Source organism: Bubalus bubalis, chromosome 18 (assembly GCF_019923935.1).
Source record: "Bubalus bubalis isolate 160015118507 breed Murrah chromosome 18, NDDB_SH_1, whole genome shotgun sequence".
NCBI classification, from domain to species: Eukaryota; Metazoa; Chordata; class Mammalia; order Artiodactyla; family Bovidae; genus Bubalus; species Bubalus bubalis.
Window position 1 is genome coordinate 38,697,536 of NC_059174.1, and position 17,836 is coordinate 38,715,371.

Below are 17,836 nucleotides of genomic sequence, written 5' to 3' on the forward strand. Positions count from 1 at the left end.
TTGAAGTCTCTTCTCTCAGATACACACACACACATAAACACACAGAGACATGAATGTGGCAAGCACTTTGGCCACAGCCCAAAGTGGCTTGCTAAACCCATAGTTCCTTTTTTCTCTTTCCACCAAGGAAGAGACATAATGAAAGCTATCGTCAATGAGAAAGTGGAGAAGGAACAAGTTTATTTCAGAGCAGTACTTGAAAATTCCCAGTGTGAAGCAGCCTAGGAGGAAAGGGGCCTTCTCTTACAAAGCTGTAGGGAAGGATAAACTGAACAATGCTCTCTAATGGCAATTTGGCAGTAACTATCAACAGTCTAACCTTGGCCTGAGTGATAACCATTTCTGGGAATCTTTTCTACAGAAATTCTACTGGAAGAACCCAAAGATACACAAAAAGAGACACCCTGCCACGCTGTCTGTTAATCAAACACAAAACAGCCTGTCTACCCACAAGCAAATATTGATATATCTGTGCTGCAGAAACCCAAAGGGCTGTTAGAAAGAGCAAGGTAGACTGAAGGAATGGACATTGAAGGACTCCAGGGAAAAAAAGCAAGTTGCAGAATAAGATTTAATTTCCTAGTTATACTAACTAATGGGAGATTGGCAGGGGATGCAAGCAGCAGCACTCTGAGTCCTTTGAATGTCTCCGACGTCTTCCTCCCCCATTCAGAGAAAACTCTGCTTTTAAAGGGAAAATAAATGACCTCTTCCCTTGAAGATTTTAAAGTTTTAACAAAATGGTCTAAAATTGTGCGTTTAGTCTGTCCAAAATTTTGTTTGTGAATGTAGGTGAAATACACTAACACCAGAAATAAAAAGCATATATCCATACAACTTTGAACCTAGTAGACTCTCAGTTAATTATCTAGTAAAGATTTTAAAACTAAAATAAATAAATAAGGGGGCTGGTGTGATTAGATGGGGCTTCCCAGGTGACGCAGTGGTAAACTATCCACCTGTCAATGCAGAAGACGCAAGAGACAGGGGTTTGATTCCTGGGTCAGGAAGATCTCCTGGAGAAGGGAATGGCAACCCACTTTAGTATTCTTGCCTGGAAAATCCCATGGACAGAGGAGCCTGGCAGGCTACAGTCCATGGAGTCGTGAAGAGTCAGACACGACTGAGCGACTTAACATTTAACAGCTATGGGTGTGTGTTTGCAAATACAAAGAAAAATGTCTGGAAAAATCTAGACGGATATAAAAGCTAATTGTGATGATCTCTGAGATGTGGAATTGTCTGAGGAAGGAAGGAGTGGACAACACTTATCTGGGGACTATACTGTTTAATTTATGAATAGGTATTGCTGCTGCTGCTGCTAAGTCGCTTCAGTCGTGTCCAACTCTGTGCAACCCCATAGATGGCAGCCCACCAGGCTCCCCCGTCCCTGGGATTCTCCAGGCAAGAACACTGGAGTGGGTTGCCATTTCCTTCTCCAACGCATGAAAGTGAAAAGTGAAAGTGAAGTCGCTCAGTCATGTCCGACTCTTAGCGACCTCATGGACTGCAGCCCACCAAGCTCCTCTGTCCATGGGATTTTCCAGGCAAGAGTACTGGAGTGGGTTGCCATTGCCTTCTCCATGAATAGGTATTATCGTCATACTAAGAAATTTTTTTTAACTGTGTTTATTTTTATTTTAAAAATATGTTTGGTTGCACTGGGTCTTCGTTGCTGCACTCGGGCTTTCTCTAGCTGGGGTGTGGGCATGGGGGGTTGCTCCTCTTTGTTGGGGCGCAGAGGCTGCAGTAGTTGCGTGGCACATGGGTTTTAGTTGCTCTGCAGCAGGGGGGCTCTTCCAGGACTGGGGACTGAACCCATGACCCCTGCATTGGTATGTGGATTCCTATCTTCTGTACCACCAGGGAAGTCTCTAAGAGTCTTTTTTAAAAAACAGGAAAAAGATCTTTGTATCAAAGGCAGCATGAGACTGGCTGTTGGTTTCTTGGCAGAGGGAATGGGCAGAGGTTGAGGCGGAGATTAGATGAGGCCGAGATGAGACAAGGACATGTTATCTGTAAGGCAGCTACAAGCCTCTCCACAGAGCTGCCAAGAAATAAATTTAAAATAAAACCTGCACTGAGGCGACGTGAATAAACCTGCACTGTTGGCTGTGAAGGCGTGTTGACATCAATAGCACGTCCCAGCCGAGCCGTTCACCTCCCATCACCATCTGCTTTTTGGTTTTGAAAGGTTAGCATTTCTGTCTCTTTAGTTAATGACCAGACCTCTTGAGCCTCTTGTCTAGTGTCTTCAGGCACCTCAAGAGCCTGCCTGCCCAGCAGCACCAGCTCACAGATTGTATAGCAGGGGGACAACCAGCCCATCTTCTGAATTGGGTCTCCAAGATCGCCAGGATGAAATCCAGACCTGCAGTATCTCAGAATGTGACCTGGTTTGGAGACGGGGCCTTTACACAAGGAATGCAGTGAAAACGACCAGCAGGACCAGTGTCCCTCGATGAAGAGAGCAGGACCCAAACACACAGAGGCTGGACCACGTGCAGACATGGAGAGGACAGCCATCCACAAGCCCTATCCTTACAACTTTTATCTACATTTGAAACATTTTCAAAATACAGTTAAAACTTTAAACATATAGGATGAAAGAGAGTCCAGCTCCTGGGAATCCAACGGCAGATCCTGGGGGGCAGAGGCCTGAAAAGACCTACAACTTCTAGGCAAGAGGGTTGCGACTTAAGTGCAGTTTTTCAACGACTTTATTTTACCATGATTTTCCCTCCAAATGTCTCCTGTCCCTGTAATATTTAAGGATCCTGGACTGTGACTCTAGAAAGAATCAAGGACACAGCTCCTGTCTGACAAGTGATTGAGGAAAGCCTTGCATGGCTTCTGCTGACCGTCAGGGTTGGTTTTTACAGTCCAGCTGGAGGAGGGGCCTTGTGGTCTGGGAATGTGGTCTCTCTCCATCAGCCTGGAAGGCTCGCTTGATTTAGCAGGACAGTTCCAGATCAGGCTTCCCCCCAACCAGTCCTCACCTCCGATGATCTGCCCCAATGGCGTCTGTGACTCTGGCAAAACCCTGCTCCCTGGAAAAAGAACAAAACCATTTCAGCAAATGGTAAAGGAAAGGCCCGGCTTTTACTGGAAGCCCACATTCAACCAGGCTCCATCTGGTCGGTGACTACGCCTGCCTCGCTATCCCAAACGCATGCTTCATCCCCTCTGAACTGTCTTCACCCAGGAATCTCCCCAGGTCTTCAGACCAGGAAGGGAATCCATTGTAAGTACAGACAGTTCCCTGACCTCAAGCCAGTGTTACTGAATTAACAGGAATGTGGACAGAACGCCTTAGGCCTATAAACACCACTGTCTTGGAAGTTAATCTTTAATTCTTTGGCACTGTACGACCTTTGTCAAAAGAGTAACAGGGAAATTTCCCCCTGTATTTGGGGAGTACCCCTCAGATGCTTTTTGAATGAAGAATAGAGACAGGTGAAATCCCCTTGATTAGGTCATTCTGAGTTGGTTGATAACCACATTAACTTTGCCTGGTTCAAGCCACACGTGGCCCCACTCACTTCAAAAGGGCTTCCAGCTCCCGCTTGACCCCGCCCACCACGGGCGGGCCCCGGTAGGTGAGGGCCGTGTACAGCTGCACCAGGGAGGCTCCCGCCCGGATCTTCTCCAGCGCATCCTGCCCGCTGCTGACACCGCCAACCCCGACGATGGGAACTCTGCCTGCAGAGAAGCGCACGGGACATGGTAAGGAAGGGAGGGCGAGACATGAGAACAGGAGCTCAGTCTGGCTCCAGCCCCAGCCCCCTGCTGAGGGCGGTGGTTCAGGAAGCCCAGTCCCATCGCAGCCCCGGAGCCCGCGCACACAGAGCTCTGAAGACAGACATGGAGTCTTTACCTTGGGTGAGTGCATACATCTCCCGGATGGTTTGCGTTGATAAATCCCTGAGGGGCTTTCCGCTCAGCCCTCCTGGTTCAGAGCGCAGGGCACCCTGGAGGCTGGCAGGGCGACTCACTGTGCTGTTTGTGATGATCAGTCCATCGATGCCCAACTGCAGGGGGAGACAGAAAAAGAGCCCCCTGGTCAGAGCATGACGGACTTGGAGAAGCTTCCCTGGAGGTCTGACACAGCGGAGGGCCCGGCGCCCACACCTAAGCCCCCAGAAGCCAGAGCCAGACCTCCCTCATTATACTTCCTGGGCAAGTGTCAGAATGAGCCTCAACATGACGGTAACAGCCATCATATACCAACTGCCAGTATGGTTCCACCAGGATGGGGTTTAGTCCTTAGAACAACTCAATCTAGAGTGTCCTGTGCCAAGGCCTGCAGGTAGAAAGAGGTGGAACTAGGACTTGAAGCAGGACTGCGGGGCTCAGTCTGGGTTTGCACTGGTCTCCGGTGACACCGATACGCGGTGTTAGACTGGAGACAGGACACTGCACTCTGATCAAGGCTGGAGGAGGCACAACCTTTAAAGCCCTTGCTGGAGGAAGAGGAAGAAGCGGGAGAAAAGGACCCGTTCAAACACCGCTTCAAACATTTACTTTCTTATTACTGGCATATATCGTTTTATGGCACTTCACTTCTTTGTGCTTCACAGATACTAAGTCTTACAAGTTGAAGGTTTGTGGCAACCCTGCAGTATCAGATGATGGTTAGCATATTTTCAGCTATCAAGTATTTTTTAATTCAATGACATACATTGTTTTGGACTTCCCTGGTGGTCTAGTGGGTAAGACTCCACGCTCCCAATCCAGGAGGCCTGGGTTCAATTCCTGGTCAGGGAACTAGATCCTGCATGCCGCAACTGAGTTCACATGCTGCAGCTAAGACCCAGCGCAAGCATGTCAGGGTGGCCGAGTGGTCTCAGGCGCCAGACTCCAGGTGTCTAAGACCCAGCGCAGCCAAAATAAGTAAGTAAACAAACAAGTAAATATATATATTTTTAAGGGGAGGGGTAGTTCCTAGAATAGAGCTATCACCAGAGATATCTGCAAGGATCACCTTTTAAAAAATAAAAGGTATGTACATTGTTTTTTTAGAGGCAATGCTATTGCCAGTGAACAGGCTATACTAGCAGAGTCTATGTGCCCTGGGAAACCAAGAAGTTCCCATGACTTGCTTTATTGCAGTGGCAGAACTGAACCTCCTATATCTCTGAGGTATGCCTACATATGAACAGAGGAGCCTGGCAGGCTACAGTCCATGGGGTCGCAAAAAGTCATACATGATTCCATGACTAAACAATAATGCCTGTATGTGATGCACTGAATCATGACAGAGCAAACCAGCCCTTAATATAACAGAAACTGCCATCCAGGCTAACCCAGCTGGTCAGGTGGCCTCTACAGGCCATGAAGGGTGTCCCCAGGCCCTGACCCTCACCTCTCTCACCACGCTGGCAATATCCTCCTTGTCCTGGGCTGTGAGGTCAGGAGCAATCTTCACCAGGACAGCTGGCTTGTGGGCCACCTTCAGGGCATCCCTCTCCTGCAGCACCTACAGCAACACGGGGCCAGAGATGGGGACCCTGAGCCTGCAGCCTACAGTGTGACCGTGACCTGCAGCTGCAGTGGGTCTTCACACGAGCTGTCAAACTAAGGCACCAGCAATTTCTCCTTCTCCGGAAACACCACTCTCAGTTATGCAAACAACCCCATCAAGATAGATCTGATTCCATTCTTCTAAACCAAGGAATCCCCGAGAGTGAGTCTCTAATGTCACTGGCATTGGCTAATACATTAAGGTTATTTAGACTTTTGTCCCTAAAAGAGACAGCAAATACTGTCCCAAGTACTGTTTGATGAAAAGTCATTCTATCATTCATTCTTTTAATGTGCTAGATGCTAGAACAGAGTGGTAAATGAGAGAGCTGTGGTCCCTGCTCTCATACACTGTGGATTAACAGCAGGGATAGATAACTGAACAGTTGATTAATACTGAGCACAATCAGTGTTACATAGGGGATTAGAGGGAAGTGAGGGGTCCTAACTGGTCCAGGTCTTAAGGACAACTCCTCGATAGCAGATAGCGATGCTGAAGCTTGGCCCTAGAGAATGAACAGTAGGTCAAACTAGTGGGGCTGGGCCTGGACACGTAATTACCCACCTTGGTCAGCAGGTGGCGCAGTTCGGCCTTTCCCTGAAGGCTCCGCAGCCCAGCCGTGTTGGGACTGGACACATTCACTACCAGGTAGTCAGCCAAGGGACCCAGGACTCGAACCCCCTCTGCATAGTCGGAGGCAGCGTCCACCGAGGTCTTATTCTTCCCCAGGTTTATTCCCAGCGGCAGCCCATCTGTAAATATCACTGGTCAGGATTTTGTCCCCACTCACCATTTCCCACATAATATTTTGAAGCCGTCCTTGACCAGCAGCCCATGGCCTTCCAGCTCCAAATGTGACCTTGCCCACAGCAGCTGAAAAACCCCGAGCTATGCATGGTGCCCTGCCTGCCGACCTAAACCCACCCTCCACCTTCGTCTGCGCAGCCGTGCCTGGGCAGCTACTAGGATGTTTTCCTGCTTTGTCGCTTTGCACCCTTTTTCTTTTTTTTAATTTAATGGGGCATGGAGACATTAGGAGTGCAGCTACTAGTGATGAAAAAGGTAGGGCTCGTAAATGCAGTACAGCTGGGAAGAGGCAAGTCAACAGCATGCCAGGGGACAGCTGTTGACTCTCAGGGGCCGCTTGTTGCTCTTGGTCAGGTGACTGGGTGTGTGGTTGTGAAGAAAGCGCAAAATTAAAGGATACATATAAAATAGACTGGAAAATATTTTCGATTCTCATGTCTAAAATGAAGAGGCATAACGGTTTTATCATTTCCGTCCTGAGAAGGGACTCCCCTTATAACTAAGGTGACCACACATCCCAGAGCTTCCAGGCCAGCCCTGAACACTCCTGTAGCCTGGGCATAATTATTCATGCCTGTGTCCCTTCCACTCTCAAAAGTGTTGTCTCAACGTGCACGGTAGGTAATATGGCTACCTTACTCTAAAATACAGGGAATTATCACCTGACTTGTATTTTTGACTTTCAGTGTGTTTCCGAAAGGTATTTTTCTATGTGTGAAAGCAAGGGCTTGTCTGTACTTGATTTCCTGGGATACCACCTTATCTGCAAAGGATAAAGTATATCCATGGTGCCAGCTGTTTTTCCCACCAGTTGGCTGAGAGAAGATCTGAGACATCCAGCTAGTTCACGAAACGTGTCAGGTCAGGGAGGGTCAAAGACCACCACCTGGTCCTGCTATCACACACTGTAAACGCAGTCCCTGTTTTATCATCAGCTTGAATGTAAATGAGATTCGTGTAGCTAATTTCATAGGTGGAGGGGAAGAGAGGGAACCCAATTAGACAAGTTATATAACAGGGTCTCCAAGCTTCCCAAATCAAGCTAAGATGGCTTGGAAGCTGTAATTTTTTTCCACCAGGCAAACTGGTTTAAGAGATCATTTTTATGTAGCCAGTGGGTCTTCCATTAGTAGTCATTTGCCCCAAATGACAACATTTGGGGGTTAGACAAAAATTGCTGAATTACTCTACCCCCAAAGGGCACCACAGCTTTTAACAATTCAAGTTTATTGGCATGATGCAAGTGATTAAGCTGTCTTCACGGCTTCCAGCTGCTGCTAAACACAATGTGCAGAGCTCTGCTGTGGGATTTTGCTTCACTCCAACAAATGTTAGCACCAGAGTGGGGGCTGAGGGGTCAGGCAAGGGAGCACAGAGGAGAGAAGTGGTATAAAGGGCACCGTGGACAATTAAAAGAAGGAAAGGGAGGCCAGACAGGAGAGTATCACACACCATGACAGTGCTGTTGTGACCTGCAAGCCCCCCAAGTGGCAAGGTCTACAGTATAGCAGGGTCCAGGTCTACCAAGGCGAGGGAGTTCCAAGCAAGGCCACTTCCTACTCCCCAAATCAGAGGTTGCTAACTTTCAGTCTTGCTTCTAGAAATGAAGCCAATATCCACAGGTTTTTTTCATCTCACTACCAGGACATCTAACGAGGCTAATCTTCTGGAAGGCGTTCCAAAGGGGCCTGCTGAAAGAGGAAGATGGCCATAGCCTCACCCAGCCCCAGAGGATGCCTGGGAAGATACGGTGAAGAGAGCTCTGTGCCAGGACCGCTACGTGCACCCCAAGGGACAGCAGGGCAGAGAGCCCCAGGAACGAACATCAGCACCTCTGAAGGAGGCCTTCGAAAATGCATGGTGTTTCCAGACCAGTCATGGAGGATACTTTCCCAGTGCTGGAAACAGTTATCCCTGAGTGGGGAAGAGTGTGAGTAATGCTACTGTTCTTCCTCATGTTTCCCTGCATTTACTAACGGGTCTATCATTAGCATGCATCACTTCTATGATGGAGAAAAGGACAACAGAGCAGGATGTACAAAGAAGGCACCCAGGCCCTGCTCCTATGATCACAGAGCGGCCCCTCTGCACTCCTTATTTCCAAGTCGCCCGCCGTGACACAGGTTACATAACAAAGCAGGAACTTTAGTTAACTTTGTGAACTTTAGTTAACAAAGTGTTATCTTTGTTCAATTGCAAAGTTCAATTAAAAGCTTGGACGCTGTAGTGGAGCCAGGAAAATTCCTCTAGGAGAGGAGCCCTGAGTTCCACACTTTTTTTTTCTTATTGCTCAATCATGCTCACTTCACTGGGAACATTCCTGACTTTCTCCCACAAGTTTCCTTCCAACAGCTGAGGAACCGCCCTCTGATGCAGCGCCCTTTACCTTCTGTGAGCCTGGCCTGCGTCTGCTGTCTGGCCCGTAACCTGTGTTCCACCACGGAGAGTCCATGACTGTTAAATCCGTATCTGGAGCACAGAAGAGCACAAGGAGAGGGACAAAGTTAGGACCCTCAGGCAGAAAGACTAGAGAGAGGGAGGTGGAGATGGCTCCTTGACCGTTTCACCATATGTGTGCGTGTTAAGTCGCTTCAGTCATGTTCAATTCTTTGCGACTCTGGACTACAGCCTGCCAGGCTCCTCTGTCCCTGGGATTCTCCAGGCAAGAATACTGGAATGGGTTGCCATGCCTTCCTCCAGGGATCTTCCCCAACCCAGGATCAAGTCCATGTCTTGTCTCTTATGTCTCCTATACTGGCAGGCAGGCTCTTTACCACCAGCGGATCTTCCCCACCCAGGACCAAGTCCATGTCTTGTCTTATGTCTCCTATATGGGCAGGCAGGCTCTTTACCACCAGCGCAATCTGGGAAGCCCATTTCACCATACATTTGTGACATAGAAACAAAAGGAAAAATCAGTCAGTTCTTAGACTTCTACAGTCTAAACACCCTGGGAAGTCCTAGAGAACTTGCCAGAACACCATCAAGCACAGAGGGAAAAATTACAATTTGCCAACAAGTCACTCAGCCAACTCGCACTGTAAACAGCCCAGACTCAACTACGTAGCTGCCCCCAGACCTGTCTGGGTCCAGCCCCTCCTCCTTCCCATCCACTGCTGCCACGCAGTGGGACCTCACCACTGTGATAACCCATCTTCCCGCCTCCTGCCTCGCCCCACAAATTCGTCTCCTGGAACCCATCCTGCCACTCCATCTCCTCATCCTTTCTCTCCTGGCCCAAGCCAGATGCTCCCTCACCTGCTGGCGTGCATGGATTGCCCTGTACCCGTCTTCTCCTGACTTGGGATGCACATAAAGGCTGCCGTTCCCCTACTGTGTTACAGTCGTCTCGAGGACAAGAGACAACGTCTTCTCCACCACCTGCCACCGGACACTCCACAAAGGCTGGGCCTCGTCTCTCTCATCTCTCGTCCCCAGCCCACCGAGGGGCGCTGCTCTAATGGCCACCCCCCTCCCTTCCTCCTTACCAGTGGCACCAGCTCCCCAGTACAGGGTGAAATGCGTGTGATGGGGCTTGGTCACTGAGACACAAAGTGCTGCCTACCAGGGAGCTTCTGGGGAAATACCCGCCTCCCCCCATATCCATACTTCCTTTTCCTTTCTGCTCTCTGATGTCCTCAGGTGAGGACATACGCTTGCAGCTCAGGCTGCAAGAAGCGAAGGCCCACAGAGGTTGGACCAGAGTCCTGACGCTACCCCACTGCTCAACCAGCCCTAGACCTGCCTACTACACCCATAATGAGGAGAAAATAATAACAAACACCCATTACTACTTAAACAGTAAGTTCTGCAGCCAGAAACACCTAATAGATACATGTACTCATTGACTCTGTTCATCCAGCACCCACCCTGGGCCAGGCATGCCTGGAGCCAGGAACACAAGGGCTGGGAGCTCAGGCCCTGCTCTCTCATGCCACTTCTCACACACTGGATCCTACCAGGCCCCGTCATCCTGGTACCCACGGTTATTTGTGGCAGGTGAATCGTAAACATTTTTTACCTGACCATTCTGAAGCTATCGATCCCACCCTACAGGGGAAAAATCAGTAACTTAATGTCTAAAGCTAGAAATTTTCCCTAAAACAAGCACAATAAAGCAGGACGTGCAGCCAAATAAACCTTCCATACATCAGCCTCCCAGAAGGCCCTTCATGATCCCACAGGTGCCTCCCAAACCTCCCCACCCCCGCCAAGGAGGCTCTCAAATACTGTTACCAGAAAGGAGGAACTTCTCCACTTTCTGGGTTTGCTGTAGTGAAAACTTGCCAGGGGTCACAAAGAGAAGGGCTTTACATAGTCTAGAAGGATCTCTCTTCCTAAAAGCAGCTGTCTATATCGATTATTACCTTTCCCAGTTACTGAAGGCAGGGGCTGTGCTGTCCGGTGGAAGAACCACTAAGCACAGGCAGCCACAGTGAAGCCTGGCCAAAGCGAGAATGCTATAGGGATAGCATGCTGGGCTTCAGAGGCTTGGTACAGTGAAAGAAGGCACACAGCCAGTCATGCTTATATTGCTTATATATTAAAAGTGTATATTAAGCATTTACAATTAAGTAGTATAATAAATATTACAAATAATGTAGTAGATTATTAAAGTCAATTTTAATTTCACCTGTTTCTTTTTACATTTTTATTGTGGCTACTGCTGCTGCTAAGTCGTTTCAGTCGTGTCCAACTCTCTGCGACCCCATAGACGGCAGCCCACCAGGCTCCCCCGTCCCTGGGATTCTCCAGGCAAGAACACTGGAGTGGGTTGCCATTTCCTTCTCCAGTGCGTGAAAGTGAAAAGTGAAAGTGAAGTTGCTCAGTTGTGCCTGACTCTTAGCGACCCCATGGACTGCAGCCCACCAGGCTCCTCCATCCATGGGATTTTCCAGGCAAGAGTACTGGAGTGGGGTGCCATTGCCTTCTCCAATTGTGGCTACTAGAATACTTTAAATTACATATAGGACTACCATAATATTTCTACTGGACAGAGCTGGGCAAGGGCACTGGAAGTAACAAGGTGGAAAAAGCATAGTCTCCAAAGTCAAGTGAGCCAACATCCACACCCACGTTCTCCTGCTTGTAACCTTGTGACTAGCTGTTTTGTAGTCCTCCGAGCCCCAGCTCAGTATATACATTAAACTGAAATCATAAAACCTGCTTTTATGCTCAACATGATTCCAGAACATTCCAAATGACAGAAAAATGTCCACGTCATACGGCCGCTCACCTACCTGTTAATGATAGCTTGGTCTTCCGGAAGGCGGAAGACCCTGGGCCTGGGGTTTCCTTCCTGAGGTTCTGGGGTTACACTGCCTATCTCAACAAAACCAAAGCCCATCTTGTAAAGGCCATCCACCGCTTCCCCGTGCTTGTCAAATCCTGCAGCAATTCCCACTGGATTTCGGAATTTATGGCCAAGGACTCTCACTTCCTAGGGAGAAGGAAAGAAAGTCACAGGCAGAAAAAGCCATTCTGGTGTTCCTCAAAGCATGGTCCCCAGCATGCCTACGTCAGAATCACCTGCCTGTTAAACCTCAGGTCCCAGGGCCCATCCCTGGACTAAGGAATCAGAGTCTTTTGGGGGGGTAGTGCAGAATGGAACTCTGAGGGAATCGATCTTAATCAGTGCTCTCCAGCTGATTCTGATACCAGCCAGAGTTTGAGAACCATCAGGCTTTATCATCACCAAGGAGACAAACAGCGTTCCCACCATGGGCTGAACAGGAGACAGATGCTGCCTTTTCCAATCACAGTTAAGGACTGCACCTTCTTATCCACTATCCTTGGTGGGAGAGAGTGGCTCATTGGTTTTAGCCCTAGTGGGTGCTATTCTGAAACAGGCAGCGAGATCCTTTCATCATCTGAGTAAGTCAGCCTCCACTGTGTCCCTCCTCCTCAGCCAGGCAACACGAAGGCCCAGCAGAGTCCCCATGACTCCTGTCCTCGGCTGGGCAGCTCTGACTGCTGGGCCCCAGAACCAGGCTGGGAGGACCAGGTTCTTGCCTGGCAGACGTGGGCTGGATTCCTGATTGTTTATTAGAATGAGAATGATTTGTCAGGTCTAGTCCGACTCCTGAGTGATTCAGGATTCTCACCCTGATGGGAGCCAACAAATCTAGTAGCAAGACAGATATGTTAAAAGATGGGAACGGCATCAGCCTATCATAAAGCCAGCAGTTGCCAATGGAGTTGTCTCTGTCAGCTGACGTTGCAGGAAAGCCTTTGCCGGGACTAGCAAGGGTCCCAGGCTAACACATTTAGTCCCGGAAGCAGAAAGAAGAAAGGCTGCTCCAAAGAGGGGGAAGAACAGATGGAGGTGAGTGTGTGCACATGGCTCCTCAGGGACTAGGCAGGGGGCCACTGGGGGCCACGCTCCAGAAGGGGCTCTTGACCCCAGCTGCACGACAGGACCCCCAGGCAGCCCTCAGTCCTCAAAGCCCAGAGATGATGGTCAAATGGGGCTGGCACCAGTCCAGAGCACTGTGTACAGGTCTCCCCCGCTTTTCCAAAGTTCTCTTTATGCCACCTGGCTTTGCTATGAAAGAGCTACATTAGTAACCTGTTTTCTCTAACCGAAAGGAATCCAAAGAAGATTTTCACTTTTCTGAAAAAAGGCGACACACACATCTCAAAGCTGCAGGATGGGAAGTAAAAGAGATACTAAGACACAAAGGGAAAATATAGGAAAGGCCACTTTGATCGATAATAGAGACTCTTCTCCAGAGAGGTCTGAGGGCTTCTTGGTGTTTTCTTCACATTCACATCATTCTAATGTCCCCCATTTGCTGAGTCTCTTCAGTGGAAACTGTCAGGGCTTACATGAGGATGTAGATTCTAGGAGGACGTGGATTCTTCCACTTTGTTTGCTGCAGAAACCCCAGCACACAGATGAGTAAGTGGACAGTGGTGCCCATGATTAGATGCAGGAAGGAATGAGGCTGGGACAGGAGCAGTATCCTTTCCTCAAAGGGCTTGGCTAGACATCCCTACATCACATTAGATGCTAGTGACGCTGGCATGCTTCCCTTTTCAGCAGAGGTGAACTCTGGGCTACCTGAGACCTCGGTGAGGCAGGGATGGTGGCTAAGGGGAAGGATGCTGAGCCAGACTCCATGGGTGTGGATCCTGGCTCAGCCACTTCCTGGCTGGGTGCCTTTGGGTAAGTCACTTAACTCCTCTGTACCTCAGTGTTCCTGATCTATAGATGGGGACAACAGTTTGGGGGCTAACTTGAGATTCTAGTTTTCAAAAGGATCAGCCCCAGCTGAATAAATTAGGAGACTTTGACCTTGACCTTTGTATCTGTCGCACAAGATGTTATAGGAGCACCTACCAGCATGTCAGAGTCTTGAAACGCGGTGCGAGGAAGGAGCCCCAGTGAGGTGAAGCGAACAGCCAGCCTGTGGGCTGTCTCAGGGTCCAGCAGCCGCTGCAGAGACGGCATCAAGAGTTCAGCGTAGAAGTGCTCATCCCCCGTGGCCGTCAAGTAGGAGGCAAAGAGAAGTCCTCCGCCCCCCAGGATCACCATGGCATCCTGGGCCCGCTTCTAGAAAAAAGAGCCAGTGGCATCCCCTCAAGGCCAGGCTGAGGCACCATCTCCAAACCCTTCACACACTTTACACGCTCACAGGGAACATAAGGGCCTTTACATGCAGTCATATTCCTAGCCTTCTGCTAATGCTGGTCTCCTTCGTTCCTGCTCACATATTGGCCTCTACAGGCAGAGGCTGTATCTGCATTTCTGCAGACACACACTCCTCTGCCCCAAAGGACTCCAGGCCAGGGGTTTCAAGAGGAGGAGTACCCCTGGGGCAGGCAGTGGAAATCGGAGGAGACTGCTCATAGATTTAGTGAGTGGGCATCAGTAAAGTCAGAAGTGCCTCTACGACTTTTGAAAATCCTACTGACAGTCACTAGGTACAAATATCTGTTCGTACTACCTGAGCCTAGAACTACAGACTCTATTTCCCCACATAAACACAATCCTGTGTGGTTTTCATCTGCATTGACTTTCCAGGAATGCAATTACCTTGTTGATTGAGGGCTGACCATACTGTTCAGCACAGAACATTAATAAGAATAACTCACCATCTCAGAAGACATTCCCGTGGCACTAGAATTTCTAAGTAGAGGCTTACACACCCAACTCACTACCTAGATGACTCATGCCCTAATATTTATGGGTCAAAATACATATTATTATAAATTCAGTTCTCCTTTATATTCCAATTAGGACATTATGTTGACCTTTTAAATTATATATAGAAAGATTGCATTATACATAAATTCCACTTCAGGATGCAAAAGAGGGTTTTGCAAAAAAATTTTTTCTAAGGTCTTTTTAAAAAAATTTTAATGAAGTATAGTTGATTTATAATGCCTTAACTTTTGCTGAATAGCAAAGTGATTGGGTTACACATATATATACTTTTCCATATTTTTCCATTACGGTTTGTCACTGGATATTGAATACAGCTCCCTGTGCTATACAGCAGGGCCTTGTTGTTTTCCCATCCTATATGTAATAGCTTGCATCTGCTAAGCCCCAATTCCCAATCCTTCCCTCTTCCACCTCTCCTACCCCCTTGGCAACCACAACTGTGTTCTTATATCCAACATCAGGTCTTCTTGCACCAAACTCAAACATTGCTCGTGATACTTATCACTGCCAGGTGCTGAGTCACTCACTCATTCATTCACCCCATAGAGACTGCACGCAACGATGGATTCCAGGCTCAAGTCCCTGCCTTCACGAGGAGTACAACCTCAGGAGGAGAGAGAAATCAAGGATCATGCAAACGTACAACAGTGCTCTGAAGAAAAAAGTGATGGAAGAGCCTAACCTAATCTCAGAGGTAGAGAAAGGCTTCCTCGAGGAAGTGTCTTAAAGCTGATATTCAAAGAATAAATAGAAGTTAGCTAGGCGCCAGGGCGGGGGCTGGGGAGGGGACGATGGTAAAGGCCCTCCACACTCTAGGCGGCATAGGAGAATGAGATGCACCCAAGTAATGGGGGAAGGGGAAAGGTTTGTCTGGAATCAAGGAGTGAGGAAAAGTACGGTTTAAAAATAAGCTGGGGAGGCAGGCAGGGGTCTTGGCCAGAATAAAGTTTTGAGTTTGGTTCCCTAAACAAGGAGGCCTGATCAGCTTTGCCTTTAAGGGTCACCCCTAGCCGTCACCATAGATCTAGTATTCATTATCTACGCTTCTAGCCTCCTCCAGGAGACTGTAGGAACGCCCCTTGTGTGGATCCACAGATATGAGTGACGTTACAAAAACCCTGCCCTAAAAGTTTATCTAAAAAGACTGGCACTATGTTTTACTGTAATTTCATTCCAGGTTGGATCCTGCACACAATGCTAGGCGGTCCTGTGTTCACTAAGTGTCCCTGGGCTTAGTTCAGTAAAAGCCCACGTGCTCTTACATAGATCAGCATCTACACTGTTAACACGTAGCATTTACACAGTGGCCGAGTACGTGTGTAAATGCACGCGCATGACCATCAGCAGGCGTCTGCAAAGCTACACACACTACCCTAAGAGGCCCACGCTCTCGGAGCCGCCTCCCGTCCACATCTCGCCCAAGCTAGCCCTTCATCCTCCCCTCGCCTGGCTTCCCGCCCGTGCTTTTCCGTGCTGCCACATTAGCAGCACCAGCTGTACTCACTTTGAGCTGCCTCCACGCCATGCTCCTGCCGCCTCTGGGCCCGCCTCTGACTCGTTTCCATTGGAGGAGATGGAGATGTCCTCTAATCCCCGCCCCTCCGAGCGCCTCCCCTGCCCGCGGAGGGGAAGGCTCCGCTCCGCCGGAGAGTCTGATTGAACATTCATGCGCCGGCGCATTCGCGGTGTACACGCCTCTTCCGCCCGCCGGCCTCCCGGCGTCTTTGCTGCGGGGAAGTGCGCCCTGGCTGGGACACCTTACGCGGCTTTGCAGTATCCTGAATCCGTAGAGACGACTCCCTGTATGTTGAGTCTTAGATTCTAAGCAACACTCTCACCGTTTTTGATCGTTCAAGTTAAACATTTTATTGATAAGAGTGTGTGTGCTTTAGATAAAGCGTGGGTTGAGAATGTATGCTGCTGCTGCTGCTAAGTCACTTCAGTCGTGTCCGACTCTGTGCGACCCCATCGACGGCAGCCCAACAGGCTCCACCATCCCTGGGATTCTCCAGGCAAGAACACTGGAGTGGATTGCCATTTCCTTCTCCAATGCATGAAAGTGAAAAGTGAAAGGGAAGTCGCTCAGTCGTGTCCAACTCCTAGCGACCCCATGGATTGCAGCCTACCAGGCTCCTCCATCCATGGGATTTTCCAGGCAAGAGTACTGGAGTGGGGTGCCATTAGGGCACTAAAAGGGTTGAAATGAATTACAGCACTGCGTAAGATACCTGAGCTGATTTTCAAAGAAAATTCCATGAACATCAGGTTCAGATCAGATCAGATCAGTCGCTCAGTCCTGTCCGACTCTTTGCGACCCCATGAATCGAAGCACGCCAGGCCTCCCTGTCCATCACCATCTCCCAGAGTTCACTGAGATTCACGTCCATCGAGTCGGTGATGCCATCCAGCCATCTCATCCTCTGTCGTCCCCTTCTCCTCTTGCCCCCAACCCCTCCCAGCATCAGAGTCTTTTCCAATGAGTCAACTCTTCGCATGAGGTGGCCAAAGTACTGGAATTTCAGCTTTAGCATCATTCCTTCCAAAGAAATCCCAGGACTGATCTCCTTCAGAATGGACTGGTTGGATCTCCTTGCAGTCCAAGGGACTCTCAAGAGTCTTCTCCAACACCACAGTTCAAAAGCATCAATTCTTTGGCGCTCAGCCTTCTTCACAGTCCAACTCTCACATCCATACATGACCACTGGAAAAACCATAGCCTTGACTAGACGAACCTTTGTTGGCAAAGTAATGTCTCTGCTTTTGAATATGCTATCTAGGTTGGTCATAGCTTTCCTTCCAAGGAGAAAGCGCCTTTTAATTTCATGGCTGCAGTCACCATGCGTAGTGATTTTGGAGCCCAGAAAAATAAAGTCTGACACTGTTTCCACTGTTTCCCATCTATTTCCCATGAAGTGATGGGACTGGATGCCATGATCTTAGTTTTCTGAATGTTGAGCTTTAAGCCAACTTTTTCACTCTCCACTTTCATCAAGAGGCTTTTGAGTTCCTCTTCACTTTCTGCCATAAAGGTGGTGTCATCTGCATATCCGAGGTTATTGATATTTCTCCCAGCAATCTTGATTCCAGCTTGTGTTTCTTCCAGTCCAGCGTTTCTCATGATGTACTCTGCATATAAGTTAAATAAACAGGGTGACAATATACAGTCTTGACGAACTCCTTTTCCTATTTGGAACCAGTCTGTTGTTCCATGTCCAGTTCTAACTGTTGCTTCCTGACCTGCATACAGATTTCTCAAGAGGCAGATCAGGTGGTCTGGTATTCCCATCTCTTGAAGAATTTTCCACAGTTTATTGTGATCCACACAGTCAAAGGCT

The 17,836-nt window shown here is 48.8% G+C and overlaps 1 protein-coding gene and 1 long non-coding RNA gene across 4 annotated transcripts; one reads left to right on the forward strand and one right to left on the reverse strand.

Annotated features, from left to right (window-relative positions):
- Positions 1-2,702: 2,702 nt before the first annotated feature.
- On the reverse strand, positions 2,703-16,136 carry DHODH (dihydroorotate dehydrogenase (quinone)). 2 transcript variants are annotated; one of them, XM_006060383.4, is made up of 10 exons: positions 16,006-16,054; positions 15,029-15,105; positions 13,674-13,886; positions 11,572-11,771; positions 8,718-8,800; positions 6,089-6,276; positions 5,366-5,479; positions 3,878-4,031; positions 3,543-3,702; positions 2,703-3,050 (listed from the first exon to the last, which is right to left on the reverse strand). In XM_006060383.4, exons 3-10 carry the CDS (start codon positions 13,866-13,868, stop codon positions 2,996-2,998), a joined length of 1,149 nt encoding a protein of 382 aa, XP_006060445.1. In that variant the 5' UTR covers positions 13,869-13,886; positions 15,029-15,105; positions 16,006-16,054; the 3' UTR covers positions 2,703-2,995. The 2 variants fall into 2 exon arrangements, with proteins under 2 accessions (XP_006060445.1, XP_006060444.1); XM_006060382.4 differs by lacking the exon at positions 15,029-15,105 and having other exon boundaries at positions 16,006-16,136.
- LOC123330439 lies at positions 3,590-10,532 on the forward strand. 2 transcript variants are annotated; one of them, XR_006546383.1, is made up of 3 exons: positions 3,590-3,726; positions 7,976-8,261; positions 9,578-10,532. It is a non-coding gene; the product is annotated as an uncharacterized LOC123330439 (long non-coding RNA). The 2 variants fall into 2 exon arrangements; XR_006546384.2 differs by having other exon boundaries at positions 3,710-3,882.
- Positions 16,137-17,836: the final 1,700 nt, after the last annotated feature.

Bases quoted from the DNA above. Each gene is read 5' to 3' on its own strand.
- DHODH (XM_006060382.4), bottom strand. From the start codon at position 16,026: ATGGCGTGGAGGCAGCTCAAA. The intron at 5,480-6,088 runs GTGGGTAATTAC...GTGTTGCTGTAG, and splicing joins TGCGCCACCTGCTGACCAAG to GTGCTGCAGGAGAGGGATGC. The intron at 4,032-5,365 runs GTGAGGGTCAGG...CTCCCCCTGCAG, and splicing joins TTGCCAGCGTGGTGAGAGAG to TTGGGCATCGATGGACTGAT.